This window comes from Peromyscus californicus, unplaced genomic scaffold, assembly GCF_007827085.1.
Source record: "Peromyscus californicus insignis strain IS unplaced genomic scaffold, ASM782708v3 Scaffold_4__1_contigs__length_199733344, whole genome shotgun sequence".
Classification (NCBI taxonomy): Eukaryota; Metazoa; Chordata; class Mammalia; order Rodentia; family Cricetidae; genus Peromyscus; species Peromyscus californicus.
In genome coordinates, this window is record NW_026294562.1 from 172,793,435 (window position 1) to 172,815,603 (window position 22,169).

General features: G+C 41.5%; 1 protein-coding gene across 1 annotated transcript in view; it reads right to left on the reverse strand.

Annotated features, from left to right (window-relative positions):
• Nucleotides 1–20,782, reverse strand: part of LOC128124091 (carcinoembryonic antigen-related cell adhesion molecule 8-like) — a 63,616-nt gene extending 42,834 nt beyond the window's left edge. The window contains 5 exon segments of the mRNA XM_052760317.1: nucleotides 10,676–10,771; nucleotides 16,797–17,072; nucleotides 17,841–18,049; nucleotides 19,546–19,909; nucleotides 20,719–20,782. Of these exon segments, the coding sequence (XP_052616277.1) occupies nucleotides 10,676–10,771; nucleotides 16,797–17,072; nucleotides 17,841–18,049; nucleotides 19,546–19,909; nucleotides 20,719–20,782 (1,009 nt within the window).
• Between the last annotated feature and the right edge of the window lie 1,387 nt (nucleotides 20,783–22,169).

The window sequence follows — 22,169 nt, forward strand, 5'->3', positions numbered from 1 at the left end:
GTAACCAAAAGCTAAGAAATATTAAAACAGTCAGTTATATAAAATTATGGCCTATTCTGCCCACAGGCATCCCCTTTATACCTAACACTCTGTGGGGAAGAGACATGCTGCAATTAATTTGTGTATCATTGTTCTCTGCTATGGACTAATATCAGCTCAAATGCTATAGATGGGTGTTAAAATTAAAACAACTTGAGTAAACAAAATAAAGGCATAATTGAGCCCATTATTCTAAAAATTACAAATGACAGACATGGCCTAGGGTATCAAAATTAATCTGAGGGACCACTCTTGACTGCTGACCCCGTTACATGGAAATCTGATGCTCCTATGTGGGTTAAACAATGGACTTTGAATGCTGAGAGAATCATAGCTGCTACTTGTCTGGTAGAAGAGAAGCTTAAAAATAGGGCATATAAAGCCTCCCACCGGCCCTTGAGTCACCCCAATATTTGTTGGTTAGAAAAAAAATCAGGCTTACAGGCTGTTACAAGACCTTAAAATATTAAATGACTTTATTGGAGCCAAGGTGATCTTCACAGCCTGGTTTGCCATCTCCCACAGCCACCCCTAGAATCCAAAATATAATTGTCATAGACTTACAAGATTGCTTCTTCACCCTACATTCTCACCCTAAATATTGTCAGCATTTCACTTTTAGCTTGCCTTCTAACCCTGACACAATGGAAGTCAAAAGCTCCACATGCAGACAAGGAAATAAGAGTTCTGTTTACCCAGAACTCATTGATTGAGCTGAGTGCCTCATCATATACACAGATTAACTATCAGAACTATCTGTCAATTATAGCTTCCAATAATATATATATATGTGTGTGCATGTGTGTATGTGTATATGTGTGTGTCTATATATATATATATATATATGTATATGTACATTGCAACACATTTATTACACAGGTAACAATATAATTATAGCAAACTATAAAATCTATGAGTTTATAGATCAACAGATAAGTCTATACTGGCACTTTCTCATGTCTGTCCAACAATTACAAATTCTCTCCCTATGGAAGCTCACCCATGAGGCCTACGTCCTTATGATTTTTGGCTATGAAATAAAGAAATAATACACCCATTTATTCCACTGCTTTAAAATTTTAAGAAGGCCTAGAGCTCATAATTGGACACAGGCCTTACATATACTTCAGGAGCTCTTAACAATCGGTGCTTAATTTTTCATATCTCCCACTACAGGCATCCCTTATTATCCACAGGTCAAGTCACAAAGTTACACCTAAGCCTCCAGAACCTTCTCACTTGTATTTGTAAAGATCCTGATATTTTCATAAAGTCAAAAAGAGGATATGGTTACATATTTTCACAGGATACTGACCCATCTTTATGAATCCTGGATTGGCTGGTCACATCATATACTAGGCCGCTGCACGACAAAGGTTCTCTAAAGCTGCCAGTCTGAATACAGGCTGTTATTTACCTCTAGATACTTAAATATTGAGCTGTAACTTTATGAACAAATTGATAAAATTCCAGATCCTTTTGATGAACTCTGTTCATAAAGGATATCAAAACTTATAGAAATATGATTAGAAATAATCCTGTCCTAAATGCATTTTTATTAATTTTGATGAAAAGATAATCAAGACTTGAGATATATTATAAATGAAACATTTCATATTTCATTCTCTGACTATCCTGCGGTTTTGTTGAGACTCCAAAGATTCATAATCTTGCTCTGACAAATCACCACTGTTATCATATGGCTAATATGTCTTTTAAGAAGGTTCTTATAAGCTTCAGGAGATCTAAATTCACCAACGCTCACAAGCCAAGAAGGACCAGGAGGAATGCAGCCTGACTACAGTTTATGTCTTCCACTTACAAATTTTCTTTTTCTTCTCTAGGAGGGTGGATCTTTCCCTCTCTCCCTGGCCTGACATCCCCTTCTCTCATCTGCTAAGGCCGTGCATTTATTATTCCATAGGTACACTTAAGAGAAAAAGTTTCCTCCTTAAAACTCCTCAAATGCATGTTCTAATACACATATTTGTTTCCAGCAGAAATTCTGATGATTTAAAGAGTTGCACATTGTCATCCTCTGGACCACAGACATGCTGTCTAGCTGCAGGTCTGCACCCCACCCTCCATCCTCCAGCCCACATGCATGTGCTGTCCAGTTCAGCCCTGCATCATGCCCTCTAGCTCATGAGACAGAAAATCCTGCTACCCATGTCTTACAGAGCCTGAAACGACCTGCTCTTCCTGGGTTTCCACTGCATTCCAGCCTTCAAGACCCTCAGCTTTGGCCACATATCAGGAGGAAGAAACCATGAATGATTTCTACAGCCCCGTTGTGACTTACCCCTCTTTCAGTGCTGAACTCCCCAGCCCAGGGGCTGTACTGCCCTTAAAAAACACTCTATTATTAATTCTATAAATTCTGCCCATGGTCCTGAAATGTATATACTATCAGATTTTCTCCTCGAGTACTTCTAACAATTGTTCTGTATATAAGTCTTGCTATGTTATCCTGACACAGATTATTACAGTCCTCCCATAGCTAAATGGGTCAATATTGCCTTGATTATAAATTTAAATTATTAGGTCAGTTTTAACTGAAGTCTTGGTCCCACAGGTGTTCATGACTAACTCAAGTAACTCTTTATCTAACAATGCCTCTTCAAAATAGAGTTTAAGCAAATTAATACCACTAATCAGAGATTGATAGAGTTATGTTCCAAACTAATCATTTTTGATAAGTCACAATTATAGTATTTAGACACATTTGACCATATTTTGCTATACCAGCTAATGATAGAGTTTTTTTTAAAGATTTATTTATGTATACAGCATTCTGCCTGCATGTATGTCTGCAGGCCAGAAGAGGGCACCATATGTCATTATAGATGGTTGTGACCCACCATGTGGTTGCTGGGGATTGAACTAAGGACCTCTGGAAGAGCAATCAGTGCTCTTATCCACTGAGCCATCTCTCCAGCCCTAATGATAGATTTTTATGTTACTCCTCTGCTCCCTTCTTGGGACTTAGATATTCTAAGTATATATAACTACACCTATTAGATGGCTAAACTAAATCTCAGCTTGCCATCTACATAGATTATGGATTATAAATATTAGTCAACCATTACTTCTCATTTTTAAAGTCATATCCAAATTTAATTGTTTTCATGTTTTTCACTACCCTTGAGAGAATTAAACATTCTCCTTTTTTTAATAAATGAAAAAACTGGAACTGCTGCAAGCCAGAGGAAAACATAATGGAATTCAGCTACTATCCTAAAAGCTACTACTTGGAAAGGTCAAGGAATTTTCTAAAGCTCAAGTCATAGTTTGAGAAGTCTTGGTGATATTTTAGCTTTTATATATATATATATTAGCTGGTTCCTACAATGATTTTCTTGTATGTTATGTGTGTTTCCAAGAACTCCTAACAATGTTTTTATCTAAAATACCTATCAAGCATCAAAAGCCAAATAATCTCCTGAACTAAGGTAACAACCTTATAGAAACAACTCCTGTCTCCTAGGTCAGGCAGAGAGCTTCATTTCTTGTGCAATTTAAGCAGAGACCCTCTTTTCTTATACAACCTCACTAACATTATAGACCCCTAACTTCTTACTAACCACTTCTAGAAATGTAGACTGAGTATATAAATCCCCTTTTTTTATATACTAACCAATCATTAGCTCTCAGTCGACCTCCTCTTTTACCACTCTCTTTTGGGTTGTAAAAGAAAGCCTGATACTCACTCCTTGACGAAAATTCTTACCTGCCTTTTTGACCCTGTAAGAATTCAAGCCTGATGACTTGCTCCACCAGGGGATTGTTATTGCTTGGGTTTATAACTGAATACCTCAGAGACTTGGGGAAACTGGGAGGTATAAGGAGCCTTAGAGGAATCTTTTGAGGAGAGAACTTGAGGACAAGATGGAAGATGAGGAAGAGCCAGATAGGGAAATACTAGATGAGTAAGGCCAATATGAGAAGTCCCTATTGAGGCAGAATTAAGATGAGAGAATTAAGATAGAACTTAGAGGGGACAATAGATAAATATAGAGAGAGATCAGACAAGAAAGGAGTTAGGCAGGAGAACAGCACTATAGCGCTGTAGACAGGATTTTATCCCAGAGAAATAAAGTTGACAAACAAAGAAAAGAGCTTGGTTTCCTCAGATTCATTTCCAAAAAATAATTGTCCGTGTTCACAGTCTTCTCTTCTCAGCTTCTGAAAAGAATATTATGAAGGTGGGTCCTTAATATTTGAAAATAACCTCCTCTATTTTTTGGACCACCATGGCTTAAAGTTATATTTCAACAACAACAAAAATTAGAGTCTACAATCTCATGGAAACTGAAAAATGCTCAACTGAATCACCAATTGGTCAAGGAGGAAATAAAGAAAGAATTAAAGACTTCCTAGAATTCAATGAAAATGAATGTACAACATACCTAAACCTATGGGACACTATGAAAGCAGTGCTAAGAGAAAAATTCAAAGCACTAAATGCCTACATAAAGAAGTTGGAGAAATCTCACACTAGGGATTTAACACCACACCTGAAAGCTCTGGAACAAAAAGTAGCAAACTCACCCAGGAGGAATAGATGCCAGCAAATAATCAAAATGAGGGCTGATATGAATAATGTGGAAACATATAGAACAATACAAAGAATGAATGAAACAAAGTGTTGGTTCTTTGAGAAAATCAACAAGATAGATAAGCCCTTGCCCAAACTAACCAAAAGGCACAAGGAGAGCATCCAAATAAACAAAATCAGAAATGAAAAGGGATACATGACAACAGACAATGAGAAAATCTAGAGAATGATTAGGTCATTCCTCAAAAACCCTACTCCACAAAATTAGAATATATAAAAGAAATGGACAATTTTCTGGATAGGTACCATATACCAAAATTACATCAAGACCAGATAAACAATTTAAATAGACCTACAACCCTTAAGGAAATAGAAACAGTCATTAAATCTCCCAACAAGAAAAAGCCCAGGACCAGATGATTTCAGCACAGAATTCTACCAGAATTTCAAAGCAGAGATAATGCCAATATTCTTCAAATTGTTCCACACAATAGAAACCGAAGGAACATTGCCAAACTGTTTTTATGAGGCTACAGTCACCCTGACACCCAAACCACACAAAGATGCAACAAAGAAAGAGAATTGCAGACCAATCTCCCTCATGAACATTGATGCAAAAATACTCAATAAAAAACTGGCAAACTGAGTTCAAGAACACAGTATATATCCACCATGATCAAGTAGGCTTCATACAGAGATGCAACGATGGTTCAAAATACAAAAATTTGTCAATGTAATCCACCATATATCAAACTGAACGAAAAATCCACATGATCATCTCATTAAATGCTGAAAAAGCCTTTGACAAAATCCAACACCCCTTTGTGACAAAGGTCTTGGGGAGATCTGGAATACATGGAAGATTCCTAAATGTAATATAGGCAATTTACAGCAATCTGACAGCCAACATCAAATTAAATGGAGAGAAACACAAAGCGATTCCACTAAAATCAGGAAAAAGACAAGGATGTCCCCCCTTCCCATATTTATTCAGTATAGTACTCGAAGATCTAAGTAGAGCAATAAGACAACAATATAATATCAGGGGGATACAAATTGGAAAGGAAGAAGTCAAACTTTCCCTATTTGCAGAAGATACGATAGTATGCCTAAGTGATCAGGAAATTTCTACCAGGAAACTCCTACAGCTGATAAACACCTTCCCTCCTTGCTGGAGGAAGACTGATTGGGTGAGATGAAGTGTGAGGATCTTAGCAAGTGTCCTTTTCACCTCGAGTGTCTAGGTTAGTTCTAACTTTTCCTTCCAATCCTTGAATTCCATCAATTTCATCAAGGCAATCATGTGAAGCTGTGGAAATGTGAGACAGGGCTATTGCGATTTTGTGTGTTGAATATCCAGTGTTTCCATCTTATTCTCAGGGTCTCAGTTGTGGCAGCCATGAATAAGTGGTCTCTTGTGGCTGTGATCTAAGTGACAGAAGGCCCAGGCTATTGACTCTCAATGTACCAGTTCCTCTGCAGAGACCATGGTTTCTGTAGTGGGGTAGAAAAGCAAGACAGACTCTGTAAGACCCCAAATCCCTCTGCTTGGTGATTGTAGGGAACTCAGCCTCGACCTTGCAGAAACTCTGTTGGAACTACACTGCAATCTAAGACATGCCTGCTTTTCTGCCTACACAGGGATCAAATATGCATGTGTCCTGAGGGCTATCTCAGGCTCACCTTCACAAGTATATCCCTCTGCTAATACCTTGCTTGTCTAAGCCCATCATGGACACATCCTGGAGGATGAAATCTAGTAAATTACCAGGTTTAGAAATTTTGCATCAGACCCCCCACCTCCTTTTTTCTCTCCCATTTTTATTTAGTAGCTGTTTAGTTAAAGTGGTTTCACCTTTTGGATAACATGTGTCTCCCCACACCCCTTATGTATCAATGTTGTGCTCACATTTTTACTTCTTGTTTTAAACATTTGGGGCTCAAACCTCACCAGTCTGCTCAAGAGTGATTATTAACGCTAATGTTGACCATGGTGGTATGGTATTTATGATGTGGCTGGCCCTGTATTTGTTTCTGGTTTCATCTATATGATGAGTCTGTCACATAGAAATTATTTCCATTCAGATGATGAAAAACTGAAACTTAAAGTGGTTTTTTAAAAGTACTTAAATCTGTATAGTTAATCAGATATAGACCTGGCTACCTGACTTCAATGCTAACACTAGTGGTAGGAATAATTGCAGCAACATTTTTTTCCTCTGTGTGTGGTATTTTGCCAAAAAAGGTTACCTGATTATTATATTAAGTCTTTAAAAACTACTATGAGGCAGGTGAAGGATGTGATATAACCTAGCATCCTAGCTTCAGAGGCTGAGGCAGGAGGATTGTGAATCTGAGGCAAGTCTGGGTTATATAATGAGACCCTTGCCCCCTAAAAGTTCCCCCATCCTAGTGGAAGGAGAAAACTGCAGATGAGGATGAAGATGAACAAAACAGAGACTAGAGTAACTGCAAAGAAAGCTGATGCACCAAAAGTTGGTTCTTCAAAAATGATTAACATCATTAGCAACCTTTCCCCAGATTTACTGAAAAAAGGAGATGGATATTCATACAGTTTGAGACCTCACCATTCATTCTCAAGAATATGAAGAATTTCAAGAGCACTCAGTAATTATATGCTAACTGTTGAGTGGCCTTAATACAATGGACAAATTCCTACAAACCTGAATTCTTTAGAGATGGAATTGTGAAAGAAACAAAATCAAATAGCTGTATAACCAATAAGATTGAATCAACAAAAATTGACAAAATTTCACAGACTTTGATAATAAAAACACTGAAACTGGATCGAAGTCCAGCGTAGTGTAACAAAGGCCACACATGGAAACCCACAGCCAACATCATATGCAGTGGGGAGACTGACAGCTTTCTCTTTAAGATCAGGAAGAACACAGGATGCTGCTGTGACCACTTCTGTTCAAGAGACTATTAGGAGATGTTAAGCTAGACAATGAAATGAAGGTGCCCAATTATGAGGTCCTAAACCTATCTGTAGATGACAGGAACTTGTTCATAGAAAATCCAGAACATTCTACAGAAAGTTCTCAGAAATAAATGAGCAAAACTAGTAAATTTGTTGGCTAATGAAATGAAAAAGCCCAAGTGAGATGTATTTCTGTATACTAATATTGACCATGAAAAATTGGATTTTTGTTTTTCCCAGCAGTAGTGGAGCTTTAACCTAGGGCCTCGTGCGTGCCCGGCAAGTGTTCAGCCCCTGAGCAAAAGTTCCAGCCTTAACAGTGAACAATTGGAAAGGAAATGAAGAAAGTATTTATTTATGAAATCACCAAAAAGAATAAAATACTTAGAATTAACTCCACCAAGGAGATAAAAGACTTGCACTCAGCAAACTACCAAATAAGAGATGATGAAAGAAGACAAGAAATGACAGCCATTGGGGTTGATGGGTTGGAAGACTTAATCTCATTATCACTGTTGTTCTGCAGTACTGGGATTGAACCCAGGGCTTTGTGCATGGTAAGCAATGCACTACCACTGAACTGTACTCTAAGCTCTGCCTTCTAATTTTTATTTAGAAACAGGATGTCACTAAATTGATTAGGCTGACCTTGAATTGGTTGTAGTAGGCACTTTTAGAACTTGATACTCCTGCCTCAACTTCTTGAGTGGCTGGAATTACAGGAATAAGTCAGCTTGCCTGAAAGACTTTTTTTAATAGATGACAATATCCCTGAATGTACTCTATCAGTTCTATGCACATCAGATCAAAACCCCAGTGGCATTTTGCACAGAAATAGCAAAGTCTATTCTAGCTGTCTTGAAACTCACTATATAGATCAAGCTGGCCTCAAATCCCAGAGATCCACTTGTCTCTGCTCTCAAGAGCTGGGGTTAGAGGCAAGCACCACCATACCTGGCCTTAAAAGTATCTTGAAAAAAAACAATAAAATTGCAGGATATCCTACATGATTTCATAATTTTAGTACAAAGCTGCAACAATCAACAGTCTACTGCTGACATAAAGGCAGACATACAGATCAGTGAAATAGAATTGGAAAGCCCAGAACTGCTCATACACACTGGACATTATTAAATTAAAGATTAGTTGATATGATCAATATGTGTATTTATGGGGCACAGTTTTGCATATATATTATAAAGTGTGTCAGATATGCACAGTAGGCATATCCACCATTTCATCTGTCACTTTTTATGTTTGTTAAAAACATTCATTTCTGCTGGCTATTTTGAATTAATTGGTGTGAAACAGAATTGTCCTATTGAGTTACAGAAATTGGAAGGCATTCTTGTTGTCCATCTGACTGACCCTCTGTGACCAGATGTGTTTTGATCAGGCTGATAAGATTGTTCAATGATGGACGAATAATCAGTTAAACAAGGCATGTTTAGAAAATGGGATATCAAGGTAAAAGAATGAAATTAAGCCTTCACCTAACAACATAAACAAATCAACACTACATAGATCAAGGGCCTAAAATGGATCAGAGCTGAAAGTCATCAGACTTTTAGGAGACCAGCTGAAAGCACCTTGAAATTAGATTTCGAATAATGTCTTTGTTATGATGCCAGATGCATCATATGGGCCTTTTGACTGCTTATATGTCTCTACACCACATGAATGTTTTGTACAGAAAAGGGTACTGAATTCCTTGGAACTTCAGTTAGAGATAGTAATAAGATGCAATGTGGGTACTGAGAATTGAACCCCTGTCCTTTGGAAGAGCTGCTAGGGCTCTTAACTATTGAGCTATCTCTCCGTGTATTTGGTTTATGGGACTGGAGAGATAGCTCAATAGTTAAGAAACAAACACACACACATACTACTACTACTACTACTACTACTACTACTACTACTACTACTAACACAAAAAAAGTTATCAGAAAAAAGAGTCTGTGCAAGGAGCATGAGATAAGAAACTCAGTATATGCGCCACCAAGATGGCTCAGTTGGGAAGAGTGCCTGCCCTATTCCCTCCCAGTACCTACCCCCAACGGCCACACAGATATAAATGCAAAAACAATGTGGGACAGTGAAATGGCTTAGCAGATAAAGGGCTTGCCCACCTACCTGAGTTCAATTTCCTCTCCCCAGAGAACTGGCCCTCACAAATTGTCCTATGACCTCCACACATTATTCGGGGAGCACCCATACAAAATGAATAAATATGCAAACATAGTAAGAAACTCAATACAGGTCCTTCCTATCTATGGATTTTATATTTATGGATCGAAACCTTGAAGCCAACTACTTGGAAAAATATCTCTACAATGAAAAATGTATTGCTTCCTCCTATTTTTCCTGTACTCAAGACAGTAAGACTAGTGTTTATGCAGTATTCATATTAGATATTAGAAATAATCTAAAGAAAATTTGATTGTGTGGTATGGGATGTAGAGTAACATCACTATTTTAGTGGATTCTGAGGGTGGTCTGTGTGTGTGACTCAGACCCTAAACTCTTAATCACTTTGCATTTCTATTTCCTATATTGACTTCTATTGTTGCTATTATTGACAGGGTCTCACAATGTAATCTGGGCTGGCCTTGTACTTCTTTTCTTATTAAGAGATTTTCTATTTATTTTACATACCAACAGCAGATTCCCCTTTCCTCATTCCCTCAGCCCTCAGTGTTCCCGCTCCATACACCCCCTATTGCCACCTCTTCCAAGGCAAGGTCTCCCATAGTTTGTCAGCAGAGCCTGGTCCATTCAGTTGAGTGGCCTTGTACTTCTATGCTTCCTGCTTCAAGCTCTCTCTCCTTTGAGACAGGGTCTCACTATGTAGCTCAGGCTAACCTGAAACTGGCTACAAAGACAAGGGTGGTTGGGAACTCATAGAGATCCAACTGTCTCTGCCTCTGGTGTGCTGGGGTTAAAAGCATGCAGCACTGTGCTCAGCTTGCTTGGTGTGTTATCATGAGATTAACATGCATCCATCACCAAGCTGGCTATATTTGTTTCCTGACCAGTGTTTTTCTCCTTGTGACTTTGACCCATTCTGCACTCTGTTGATAAAGAAACTGCCCCCACCCCTAACACTGTGGAGTAAGAAGGCAACAGAGTTCACTCACGTATTATGTCCAGCTGGATGGGGTCACTCTTCTTGGAACTGACTTGATTGGATACTTCACACTGATAGTTCCCAGAATGCTCAATCCTGGCAGAGACTAGTGTCGTTTGTCAAGCACTTCAGGATCACAGAGGTCAGGTCTTTAATTGTAGTATTGGTGAATTGGATGGAGGGTTTAGTCACTGGTTCTGTGAATAAACAGTGGAGGGGACCAGCTGAGAGTCCTTCACCCTCAGAGATATCAGCCAGCTCCCAGGGCCCATAGAATGAAAGGGCTCTCTGCAAGATCACATGTTCAAGATATGGTCTGTAAGATATGAATCTTACTCTTACCAAGATCACCCACAGTGAACCTGACTCAGGGTGTTTGTGTAGATTCCACACTGGGAGCCTCTTCAGGCCAAATGTCCAGAAATCTCATGGCGGGAAGAAAGTATTTCCCAATGATTATTGTGGGAATTCTTGCTCACGTTTTCTGTGAGTGTGAACAGTCATGTCCCTCTTTTAAGAAATACCTTTTTGTTTGTTTGTTTATTTATTTATTTACTTGTTTAATTATTTTATTATTATTTTAGTTTACAATATAATTTAATTCTACATATCAGCCACGGATTCCCTTGTTCTCTCCCCTCACATTCCCTCCACTTCCCTCCCCCTCCTACACCCCCTATGGCCATCTCCTCCAGGGCAAAGACTCCCCCAAGGGTTGAGATCAACCTGGTAGACTCAGTCTAGGCAGGTCCAGTCCCCTCCTCCCAGGCTGAGCCAAGCATCCCTGCATAAGCCCCAGGTTTCAAACATCCAACCCATGCACTGAGCAAATCAACAAGATAGATAAGCCCTTATCCAAACTAACCAAAAGACAGAGAGAGAGCATGCAAATTAACAAAATCAGAAATGAAAAGGGGGACATAACAACAGACATTGAGGAAATCCAGAGAATCATCAGGTCATACTTCAAAAACCTTTACTCCACAAAACTGGAAAATCTAAAAGAAATGGATAATTTTCTGGATAGGTACTACATACCTAAGTTAAATCAAGACCAGATAAACTATTTAAATAGTCCAATAACCCCTAACAAAATAGAAACAGGCATTAAAAGTCTCCCAACCAATAAAAGCCCAGGACCAGATGGTTTCAGCAAAGAATTCTACCAGATCTTCAAAGAAGAGTTAATACCAATACTCTTTAAGTTGTTCCACACAATAGAAACAGAAGGAACATTACCAAACTCCTTCTATGAGGCTACAATTACCCTGATTCCTAAACCAAACAAGGATACAACAAAGAAAGAGAACTACAGACCGATCTCCCTCATGAACATTGATGCAAAAATACTCAATAAAATACTGGCAAACAGACTCCAAGAACACATCAAAACAATTATCCACCATGATCAAGTAGGCTTCATCCCAAGGATGCAAGGGTGGTTCAACATACGAAAGTCCATCAATGTAATACACCATATAAACAAACTGAAAGAAAAAAACCACATGATCATCTCACTAGATGCAGAAAAGGCATTTGACAAAATCCAACACCCCTTCATGATAAAGGTCTTGGATTGATCAGGAATACAGGGAACATACCTAAACATGATAAAGGCAATTTACAGCAAGCCAACAGCCAACATCAAATTAAATGGAGAGAAACTCAAAGCAATTCCACTAAAATCAGGAACGAGGCAAGGCTGTCCACTCTCCCCATATTTATTCAATATAGTACTTGAAGTTCTAGCCAGAGCAATAAGACAACATAAGGAGATTAAGGGGATACAAATTGGAAAGGAAGAAGTCAAGCTTTCCCTATTTGCAGATGACATGATAGTATACTTGAGTGACCCCAAAGCTTCATCCAAGGAACTGATACAGCTTATAAACACCTTCAGCAACATAGAAGGATACAAGATCAACCAAAAAAAATCAGTAGCCCTCCTATATACAATTGACAAACAGGCTGAGAAGGAAATCAGAGATACATCACCCTTTACTGTAGCCACAAATGATATAAAATACCTTGGGGTAACACTAACCAAGCAAGTGAAGGACCTATATGACAAGATCTTTAAGTCCCTGAAAAAAGAAATTGAAGAAGATCTCAGAAAATGGAAAGATCTCCCATGCTGATGGATAGGTAGGATTAACATAGTAAAAATGGCAATCTTACCAAAAGCAATCTACAGATTCAATTCAATCCCAATCAAAATACCAACACAATTCTTCACAGACCTGGAAAGAAAAATACTCAACTTCATATGGAAAAACAAAAAACCCAGGATAGCAAAAAGAATCCTGTACAATAAAACAACCTCTGGAGGCATCACAATCCCTGACTTCAAGCTCTACTATAGAGCTACAGTAATAAAAACAGTTTGGTACTGGCATAAAAACCGACATGTGGACCAATGGAATCATATTGAAGACCCTGACATTAATCTGCACACCAATGAACATACAATTTTTGACAAAGAAGCCAAAAGTGTACAATGGAAAAAAGAAAGCATCTTCAACAAATGGTGATGGCATAACTGGATATCAATGTGTAGAAGGCTGCAAATAGATCCATATCTGTCACTGTGCACAAAACTTAAGTCTAAGTGGATCAAAGACCTCAATATAAATCCAGCTACTCTGAACCTGCTAGAAGAGAAAGTAGGAAGTAGTTTTGAACGCATTGGCATAGGAGATCACTTCCTAAATATAACACCAGTAGCTCAGACACTGGGAGAAACAATCAATCAATGGGACCTCTTGAAACTGAGAAGCTTTTGTAGAGCAAAGGATACCATCAACAAGGCAAAGTGACAGCCTACAGAATGGGAAAAGGTCTTCACCAACCCCACATCTGACAGAGGACTGATATCCAGAATATATAGGGACTCAAGAAATTAGACATCAAAATACCCAACAGTCCAATTAAGAAATGGACTATAGAACTAAACAGAGAATTCTCAACAGAGGAAACTCAAATGGCTGAAAGACATTTAAGGAATTGCTCAACATCCCTAATCATCAGGGAAATGCAAATCAAAACAACTCTGAGATACCACCTTACGCCTGTCAGAATGGCTAAGATCAAAAACACTGAAGACACCTTATGCTGGAGAGGATGTGGAGCTAGGGGAACTCTCCTCCACTGCTGGTGGGAATGCAAGCTTGTACAACCACTTTGGAAATCAATATGGCACTTTCTTAGAAATTTGGGAATCAATCTCCCCCAAGATCCAGCTATACCACTCTTGGGCATATACCCAAAGAATGCTCAATCATACCACAAGGGCACTTGCTCAGCTATATTCATATCAGCATTGTTTGTAATAGCCAGAACCTGGAAACAACCTAGATGCCCTTCAACTGAAGAATGGATAAACAAAATGTGGTAGATATACACAATGGAATACTACTCAACAGAGAAAAACAATGACAGCATGAAATTTGCAGGCAAATGGATGGATCTGGAGGAAATCATCCTGAGTGAGGTAACCCAGACTCAGAAAGACAAACATGGTATGTACTCACTCATAGCAGGATACTAGATGTGGAACAAGGATGACTGGACTGCTACTCACAACACCAAGGAGGCCACCTGGAAAACAGGACCCCAAGAAAGACACGGGAATTGCCCAATGATGGAGAAATGGAAGAGATCTACATGAACAGCCTGGTCATGAGTGCTGGTAATGAAGGGCGAGGGTTTAGGGAAAGAGAGCTTGGGGGAGCGGGAGATCCCAGCTGGATCAAGAACAGAGAGGGAGAACAAGGAATAGGAGACCATGGTCAATGAAGACATGAGAATAGGAAGAAGCAAAGTGCTAGAGAGGCCCACAGAAATCCACAAAGATACCCCCACAACAGACTGCTGGCAATGGTCGAGATACAGCCCGAACTAACGTACTCTGGTGATGGGATGGCCAAACACCCTAATTGTCGTGCTAGAAACCCCATCCAACTACTGAGGGATCTGGATGCAGAGATCCATGGCTAGGCTCCAGGTGGATCTCTGGGAGTCCAATTAGCGAGAATGAGGAGGGTTTATATGAGCGAGAATTGTTGGGACCAAGGTTGGATAAAGCACAGGGACAAATAGCCAAACGAATGGAAACACATGAACTATGAACCAATGGCTGAGGGGTCCACACTGGATCAGGCCCTCTGAATGGGTGAGACAGTTGATTGGCTTGATCTGTTTGGGAGGCATCCAGGCAGTGGGACCAGGTCCTGTGCTCATTACATGAGTCGGCTGTTTGAAACCTGGGGCCTATGCAGGATCGCTTGGCTCGGCCTGGGAGGAGGGGACTGGACCTACCTGGACTGAGTCTACCAGGTTTATCTCAGTCCACGGGGAAGGCTTTGCCCTGGAGGAGGTGAGAATGGGGAGTGGGTTGGAGGGAAGGTGAGGGGGGTGGGAGGGGGAGAACGGGGGAATCTGTGGCTGATATGTAGAACTGAATTGTATTGCAAAATAAAAATAAAAAATTAAAAAAAAAAGAACAGAGAGGGAGAACAAGGAATAGGAGACCATGGTAAATGAAGACCACATGAGAATAGGAAGAAGCAAAGTGCTAGAGAGGCCCACAGAAATCCACAAAGATGCTCCCACAACAGACTGCTGGCAATGGTCGAGAGACAGCCCGAATTGACCTACTCTGGGGGTAGGATGGCCAAACACCCTAATTGTCGTGCTAGAAACCCCATCCAATGACTGAGGGAACTGGATGCAGAGATCCACGGCCAGGCCCTGGGTGGAGCTCCGGGAGTCCAGTTGGCGAGAAAGAGGAGGGTTTATGAGTGAGAATTGTTGAGACCAAGGTTGGATAAAGCACAGGCACAAATCGCCAAATGAATGGAAACACATGAACTATGAACCAGTGGCTGAGGGGCCCCCAACTGGATCAGGCCCTCTGAATAGGTGAGACAGTTGATTGGCTTAATCTGTTTGGGAGGCCCCCAGGCAGTAGGACCGGGTCCTGTGCTCAGTGCATGAGTTGGCTGTTTGAAACCTGGGGCTTATGCAGGGATGCTTGGCACAGCCTGGGAGGAGGGGACTGGACCTGCCTGGACTGAGTCTACCAGGTTGATCTCAGTCTGTGGGGGAGTCTTTGCCCTGGAGAAGATGGGAATGAGGGGTGGACTGGGGGGAAACGGAGGGGGGCTGGAGGGGGGAGAACAAGGGAATCCATGGCTGATATGTAGAATTAAATCATATTGTAAAATAAAATAATAATTAAAAAATTTGAAATTAAAAAAATACAAAAATTTATCAATGTAATCCACATATATATCAAACTGAAAGAAAAATCCACATCTCATTAGATGCTGAAAAAGTCTTTGATAAAATCCAACACCCCTTCATGACAAAGGTCTTGGGGTGATCAGGAATACATGGAAGTTTCTTAAATGTAATACAGGCAATTTACAGCAATCTGACAGCCAACATCAAATTAAATGGTGAGAACACAAAGCAATTCCACTAAAATCAGGAAGAAGACAAGGCTCTCTCCTCTCTCCATATTTATTCAGTATAGTAAGTACTCAAAGTTCTAAGTAGAGCAATAAGACAACAATATAATATCAGGGGGATACAAATTGGAAAGGAAGAAGTCAAACTTTCCCTATTTGCAGAAGATACGAAAGTATGCCTAAGTGATCAGGAAATTTCTACCAGGAAACTCCTACAGCTGATAAACACCTTCCCACCTTGCTGGCGGAAGACTGATTGGGTGAGATGAAGTGTGAGGATCTTAGCAAGTGTCCTTTTCACCTCGAGTGTCTAGGTTAGTTCTAACTTTTCCTTCCAATCCTTGAATTCCATCAATTTCATCAAGGCAATCATGTGAAGCTATGGGAATGTGAGACAGGGCTACTGTGCTTTTGTGTTTGAATATCCAGGGTCCAACTGTCTCTGCCTCTGGTGTGCTGGGTTAAAGGCATGCAGCACTGTGCTCATCTTGCTTGGTGTGTTATCATGAGATTAACATGCCTCCATCATCAAGCTGGCTCTTTTTGTAACTTGAACCATGTTTTTCTCCTTGTGACTTTTATACATTCTGCACTCTGTTGATAAAGAAACTGCCCCCACCTCCAACACTATGGATTAAGAGGGGAACAGAGATCACTCACCTATTACATCCAGCTGGAATGGGTCACTCATCTTGGAATCGAGTGGATTGGATACCTCACACTGATAGTCCCCTGAATCCTCCCTGCTGGCAGGAAATATTTGGAGGATGCTTTTGTTCTGGGTCAGTGTCATCCTATTCATGATCCTCAGACTCTGGCCTTTGAAGAACCAACTGATGGAGTTATCAATGTCAATTGACGGGCACTTCAGGAACACAGAGACCAGGTCTTTTTCTATGGTTTTGTTGACTTGGATGGAGGGTTTAGTCACTGTATCTATGGATAAACAAGGGATGGGGCCAGCTGAGAGTCTGTCACCTTCAGAGATCTCAGACAGCTCCCAGAGTCCATAGAATGAAGTGGCCCTCTGCAAGATCACATCTTTGGATTGAAGATATGGTCCGCAAGAAGAGAGCTGAATCTTACTCCATCAAGATCACTCACAGTGACCCTGACTCAGGGTATTTGTGTAGATTCCACACTGGGAGCCTCTTTAACCCACCTGTCCAGAAATCTCATGGTGGGGGTAATATATTTCCCAATGATTTTTGTGGGAATTCTTGCTCCCACTTTCTGTGAGTGTGAACAGTCAGGTCCCTCTTTTATGAAATAGACTTCTGTCTATTTTTTATTAAGTAATTTGTCATGGGGTTAAGATGGCATAGCTAATCTTAAAGATGTTAAAGTCTATACCTCAGGACTGGGAGAAATCCCTAACTGAAGAATTTCTGTTTGTAGAAAAATTTGTATTTCTTGCCCCATGGATATGGATTAAATACTACAGAGAAGTCAAGAGGCACAGTACTGACCACAGCCTGCCACTCTAATACTCAGTACTGATCATTTTTGAGACAGGGTCTCACTGTACAGTTCTAGCTTGCTTAGAACTTGCTATGTAGACCCAGCTGGCCTCAAACTCACACTATCTACCTCTTCCACCTACTTCATACCTACTGCTATGGCTTGCTATTAGCTCTGACCCCCACCCAACTTTATTTATTAACATACAAATAAAATCACATTTCAGTACAATTAAAATATCACCATAAGTCCTTACAACACTGAGTAAAGTAAGAGTCCTGTTGTCCTCAGACAGCTTCAGTCTGTCCTCTTCTGAGAGGCTTTGATCATTTATCCTCCACAGGTAGGCTGTATTCTGAGTCTCAGGCTCACACATTAATGCTACTGAGTCCTCACGCTCCATGGGATTGGAATTGTTGGTTGTGATGTTGGGCTTGGCTAGTGGTGCTGTGCTAACCACAGAGAGATGATTGCCCTGTGTGGTACCTCTGATTCTTGCAAAGGTCTCTTACAATCAGAGACAGTCTCTTAACTTTCAGGCAACCCAGATCCTTAAAGAATCAGGCAGGAAGCAAATTAAAGGCAGATGGAGTGGCTGAGTGCTTAGAGATAATGGGGCCTCCTGTGCTGTGTATGGGAGAAGAAAAGACTTTCTCATGAGAGAACTGAGCTGCAGTGTTTGGTGATGGTCAGACTCAAGACTTAAAATCAGAGACCTCATTTTATCTCCTGGTCCTGAAGGACCCATTGCCTGCCTTGAGACACAAGGTTTGAGTCCCTCCAGCTGCACTGACCTCCCCTACTGAGTGTAGACCAGAGCCCTCCCAGCCTTTGCTGTTCAGGGCTGTCCTACAGACAGGTCATGATTAGTCTTCCAATTGAGCTTCCCTGAGAAACATGACAGCCTGTCAGAGATCTCACACAGCCCAGGATCTGCTGACATTTAGGTCAGGCTGGGTCACAGGTGGGCCATTCTTGTCAGGTGTTTGATGTTGATTCACATGAAGAAGAGAGTCCTGATTCCACAAAATGACCTAGAAGAGTGAAGGTACCTAGTACTATTTCCATGTTGGGGAGGCTGGAGATGTGGCTGTGGACAGATAGCTTGTGCTATCCACAACCTATTGGACCCTGACTCAGTGACTGTGTTTCCTGTCTCAGTTCCCCTATAATAGGACACATGGTAAATGATCATTGCCATGCCTGCAAGTTAACCTTAAATGTCAACAACAACCTGACCTTCCACCAAGCAGTGTCTATTAGTGTTTGCCTGCAGGAAATAATCCTTAGGCGGGACCCCCAGAGACAAGGAGCTGTCATTTGTACACTTTTCCTTCTATCTCTTTAGGGATCGTGACCTTCCTGGGAGGTCTCAGAAGACCATCAGAAGAGCTGGCTGACTGCCTTTCCTACCTCTCCACCTATGCTGAGCACACTGAGTCTCAGGAAGAGATGCCCAGGTGACCTACCTCAGACATGGCTCTCAGAGGCTGACTGTCAGCAGGCTCCCAGTCTACAATCCATCATTGTCCTGTCAGATCCAATAGGAGATCAAATTCCAGCCCAGTCTACAAGCTTCTCAGCATTGCTGGACCAGGCTGGCATGGAGTTCTTGAGCAAAGCTATTTAGGGGTGAGATTCTCATGGTTTCTTCAGCTAGGCCCTGCCTGAGTCCTGAAGGGTCTTTCTCAAGGCCATGTTCATGGTGAGCATCTAAGACCCTGGGAAGAGTCTAACATGCCTGAGCTCAGTTACCTCACCACCTCTTCTCTGAGGGTGGATTCAAGTGAGGCATCCTGATTTACTGCCGTTTTTCTCCACTGTGTGTCCTTAACTAAATGTTTGTATCACAATGTGGGGACCATAACACAGAGTCATCCAGGAATGACAGCCATATATGTGAGGTAGGATTAGTTCCACCCATGACCCAGAGGTTACAGAGAATTACTCACAGTATACTTGAAAGTCCACGGAGAGATTCGTATCAACAGAGTATAGATTTGTCATCGTTGCTTTGTAGCCTCTTGTGTCATCCTTACTGACATTCCTGATGAGCAGGGATCCATTTTCGTACATTGTCATTTTATCACGGTATTGAGGCTCAGGTACTATTAAAGTTGGTTGAAGAGTAATTGTGGCTATCACGTGCTTCACAGAGTTATTTTCCTCGTACCAGTAAAAGCGAGTGAACTGCAAGGGCAGACTGTGGACAACTAGAAGAACGTCATTCCCAACAGCAACAATGGGTGGAACTGCTTCAAGAGTGATGTATTAGGCATTGGTGGGAGAGTTCCAGGAGGTTAAAAGAGAGACTAAGAGGGAAGAGAGAAAAAAATCTATCATTATTAGGACTTTTGCTTTTGGTAGAACTTTGAAATGTGAGTGTTTAACTCTCAGCCTTGGTGTGTGTGTCCTGTTGAGGGGAGGTCAGCAGCATCACCCCCATTCATCAGTACCCCTGAATCTTTCTACTTTATGAAACTGGCATCATAGTGTCTACACAGCTCACCCCTCACTGCCCTCAGATCCCTACTTATACTCAGAATCTGTGGTGAATGTAGCATGTCTTGTCTGATCTCCTCCTCTAAAAGACTCTGTGCCTTAATTTTCTGACCTTTCCCTGCTCTGTTTCTTCTCAAGTGCTTGTCAACCCCTGGACCCACCTTCTAGATGTCCTTGCTGCTCTATCTTCCTGCCCAATAGTAGCAGGTCTTTCTGAGGAGGACTAGTTGGATTTTGGTTTAAACCTCTCTACCTCAAACAGGCTCAAATACCTGTGAGCAAATAAGTGTCCTAGGGCCTGGGGTTTATTTGCAAATTTCTCAGGGTCCTACATAATGATGTCGTTTACTCGCCCTTTTGAGTTTTACTTGGAGAGTCACCCTGATGAAGTTGTCAACTGGAGTCTTCAGGATACAGTGACCAGTGCTGATAAATCTACAATGGGGAGCAACTGAGTTTTTCTTCCCCACTTCCCAATTACCATCCACTGTGAGCCTCCTGATGGTCTCAGGCTTCAAGCAGAGCCAGATGCCATTTCTCAGGCTCTTTCCCTCTCCCAGAAGACCCCATCCAGTCTCTGAGCTCCCCAACTCACTGTTCCTGAGGAATGTCTCCTCACCTGTGAGCAGAAGTCCCCTCCAGGATACCTGTCCTTTGTGGAGAGGGGCTGAGGTGAGCTCCATAGTTTCTGCTGTGGGCTAGGCTCTTCCTCTGGAGAGGAGGTTTGTCTCTCAGACTGCTGCCAAACTGGGCTCCTCTGGTGTCTGCTCTGATTTTATTCCCAGACCTCAGCCTCCTCCCAGAGGAGGGCACTTCCTGGAGTCAGATGGGCTGGGGGTGGAGGCTATGAGTATGCATTGCTCTGTTCTTCTGTGAGTGCTGCCTCCCACCCTTCTGTTCCTTTGTTGTTCAGTGTTCTAGAACATACTTTGAGCCGAAAGGCTGAGAAGTGTCCTGAGAAATGTGAGTTACACACTCACATTTCAAATTTCTACCAAATGCAAAGGTTCTAATAATGATAGATTTTTTTCTATCTAAATTTTAAAGCAAAGTACATTCATTCACTAACAATAACACATTCTAGACTTAAAACATAAAATGAAAACCAAACCAAACACTGCAAACTTTTCAGTGTTGGTAATTCCTGGTGTGTTAGTCTTGGGGATTCAGGGGCAGTATGTCAGCATTTCCTGGAATTTTCAAAAATCCCCCAATTATGATGATTTATGCATACTTTGGAAGCCTTTACCACTGGATTTATTGTTTAAAGAGAAGTGTCCTGTGTCCCAAGAAAACAGCAGCTCACCCCAGGGCCTTGTCCCTAAACTTCCTAGAGACAAGAGTGTATTTCCTTGAGACCCTAAAACCTAGAAGAGCCCGGTCTGCCCTGTGAATCAATGCTCAGGGAAGGTGGGGTTTATTCCCAGCAGGGAGTGGCAGTCTGCTCTAGGGGCAGGAAAAGGTCCAGCTGAGTGATGCCTGTGGAGGGCCCAGACCTGTCATCACTAGTGTCACCAGTCAGGTGTCTGATGAAGGAATACATGTTATCTCAGGGGTTCATATTCTGCTGTGCAGGAGGAGGTGGCCTGTGTGTCCTAGGAAGAGGACCCTGTGCTCCAGTTTCTTATGGAGGGCACCAAGGAGACTCCTCCACCCCCAGCTCCTGTGCTGGCTGAATGTGATTCAGGTCTGCCTTTGCCCTCCCTGACCTTCTGGGTTGTCTTTGCTCTCCTTGGTGATTGCCCTGTGAACTTCCTGTCTTTCCTCATGGATGATGAGAGGAGGGAGGGGACTACATAGGGTCTCCTTGCAGAGTGGGAGTTTCAGAGACACAGGAAATGATTATGTGAGGGAGCTCCAGGTCTGTTGGACCTGGGATGGAAACAAGGCTGCAAGATAGGGTCACTCCTCAAGGAGATTTTCCCTGTTGAAGATGTGGTTTATTGTCGCCCCCTGTTGTTCATGAGGAGACCTGCAGCTCATATTAGGGCTACTACAAGGATGGTAGCCAAGCTACAAATGCTGGAATGAACCTGAGCACCAAGTTCCCTGAGGTCCCAGTAAGCAGCC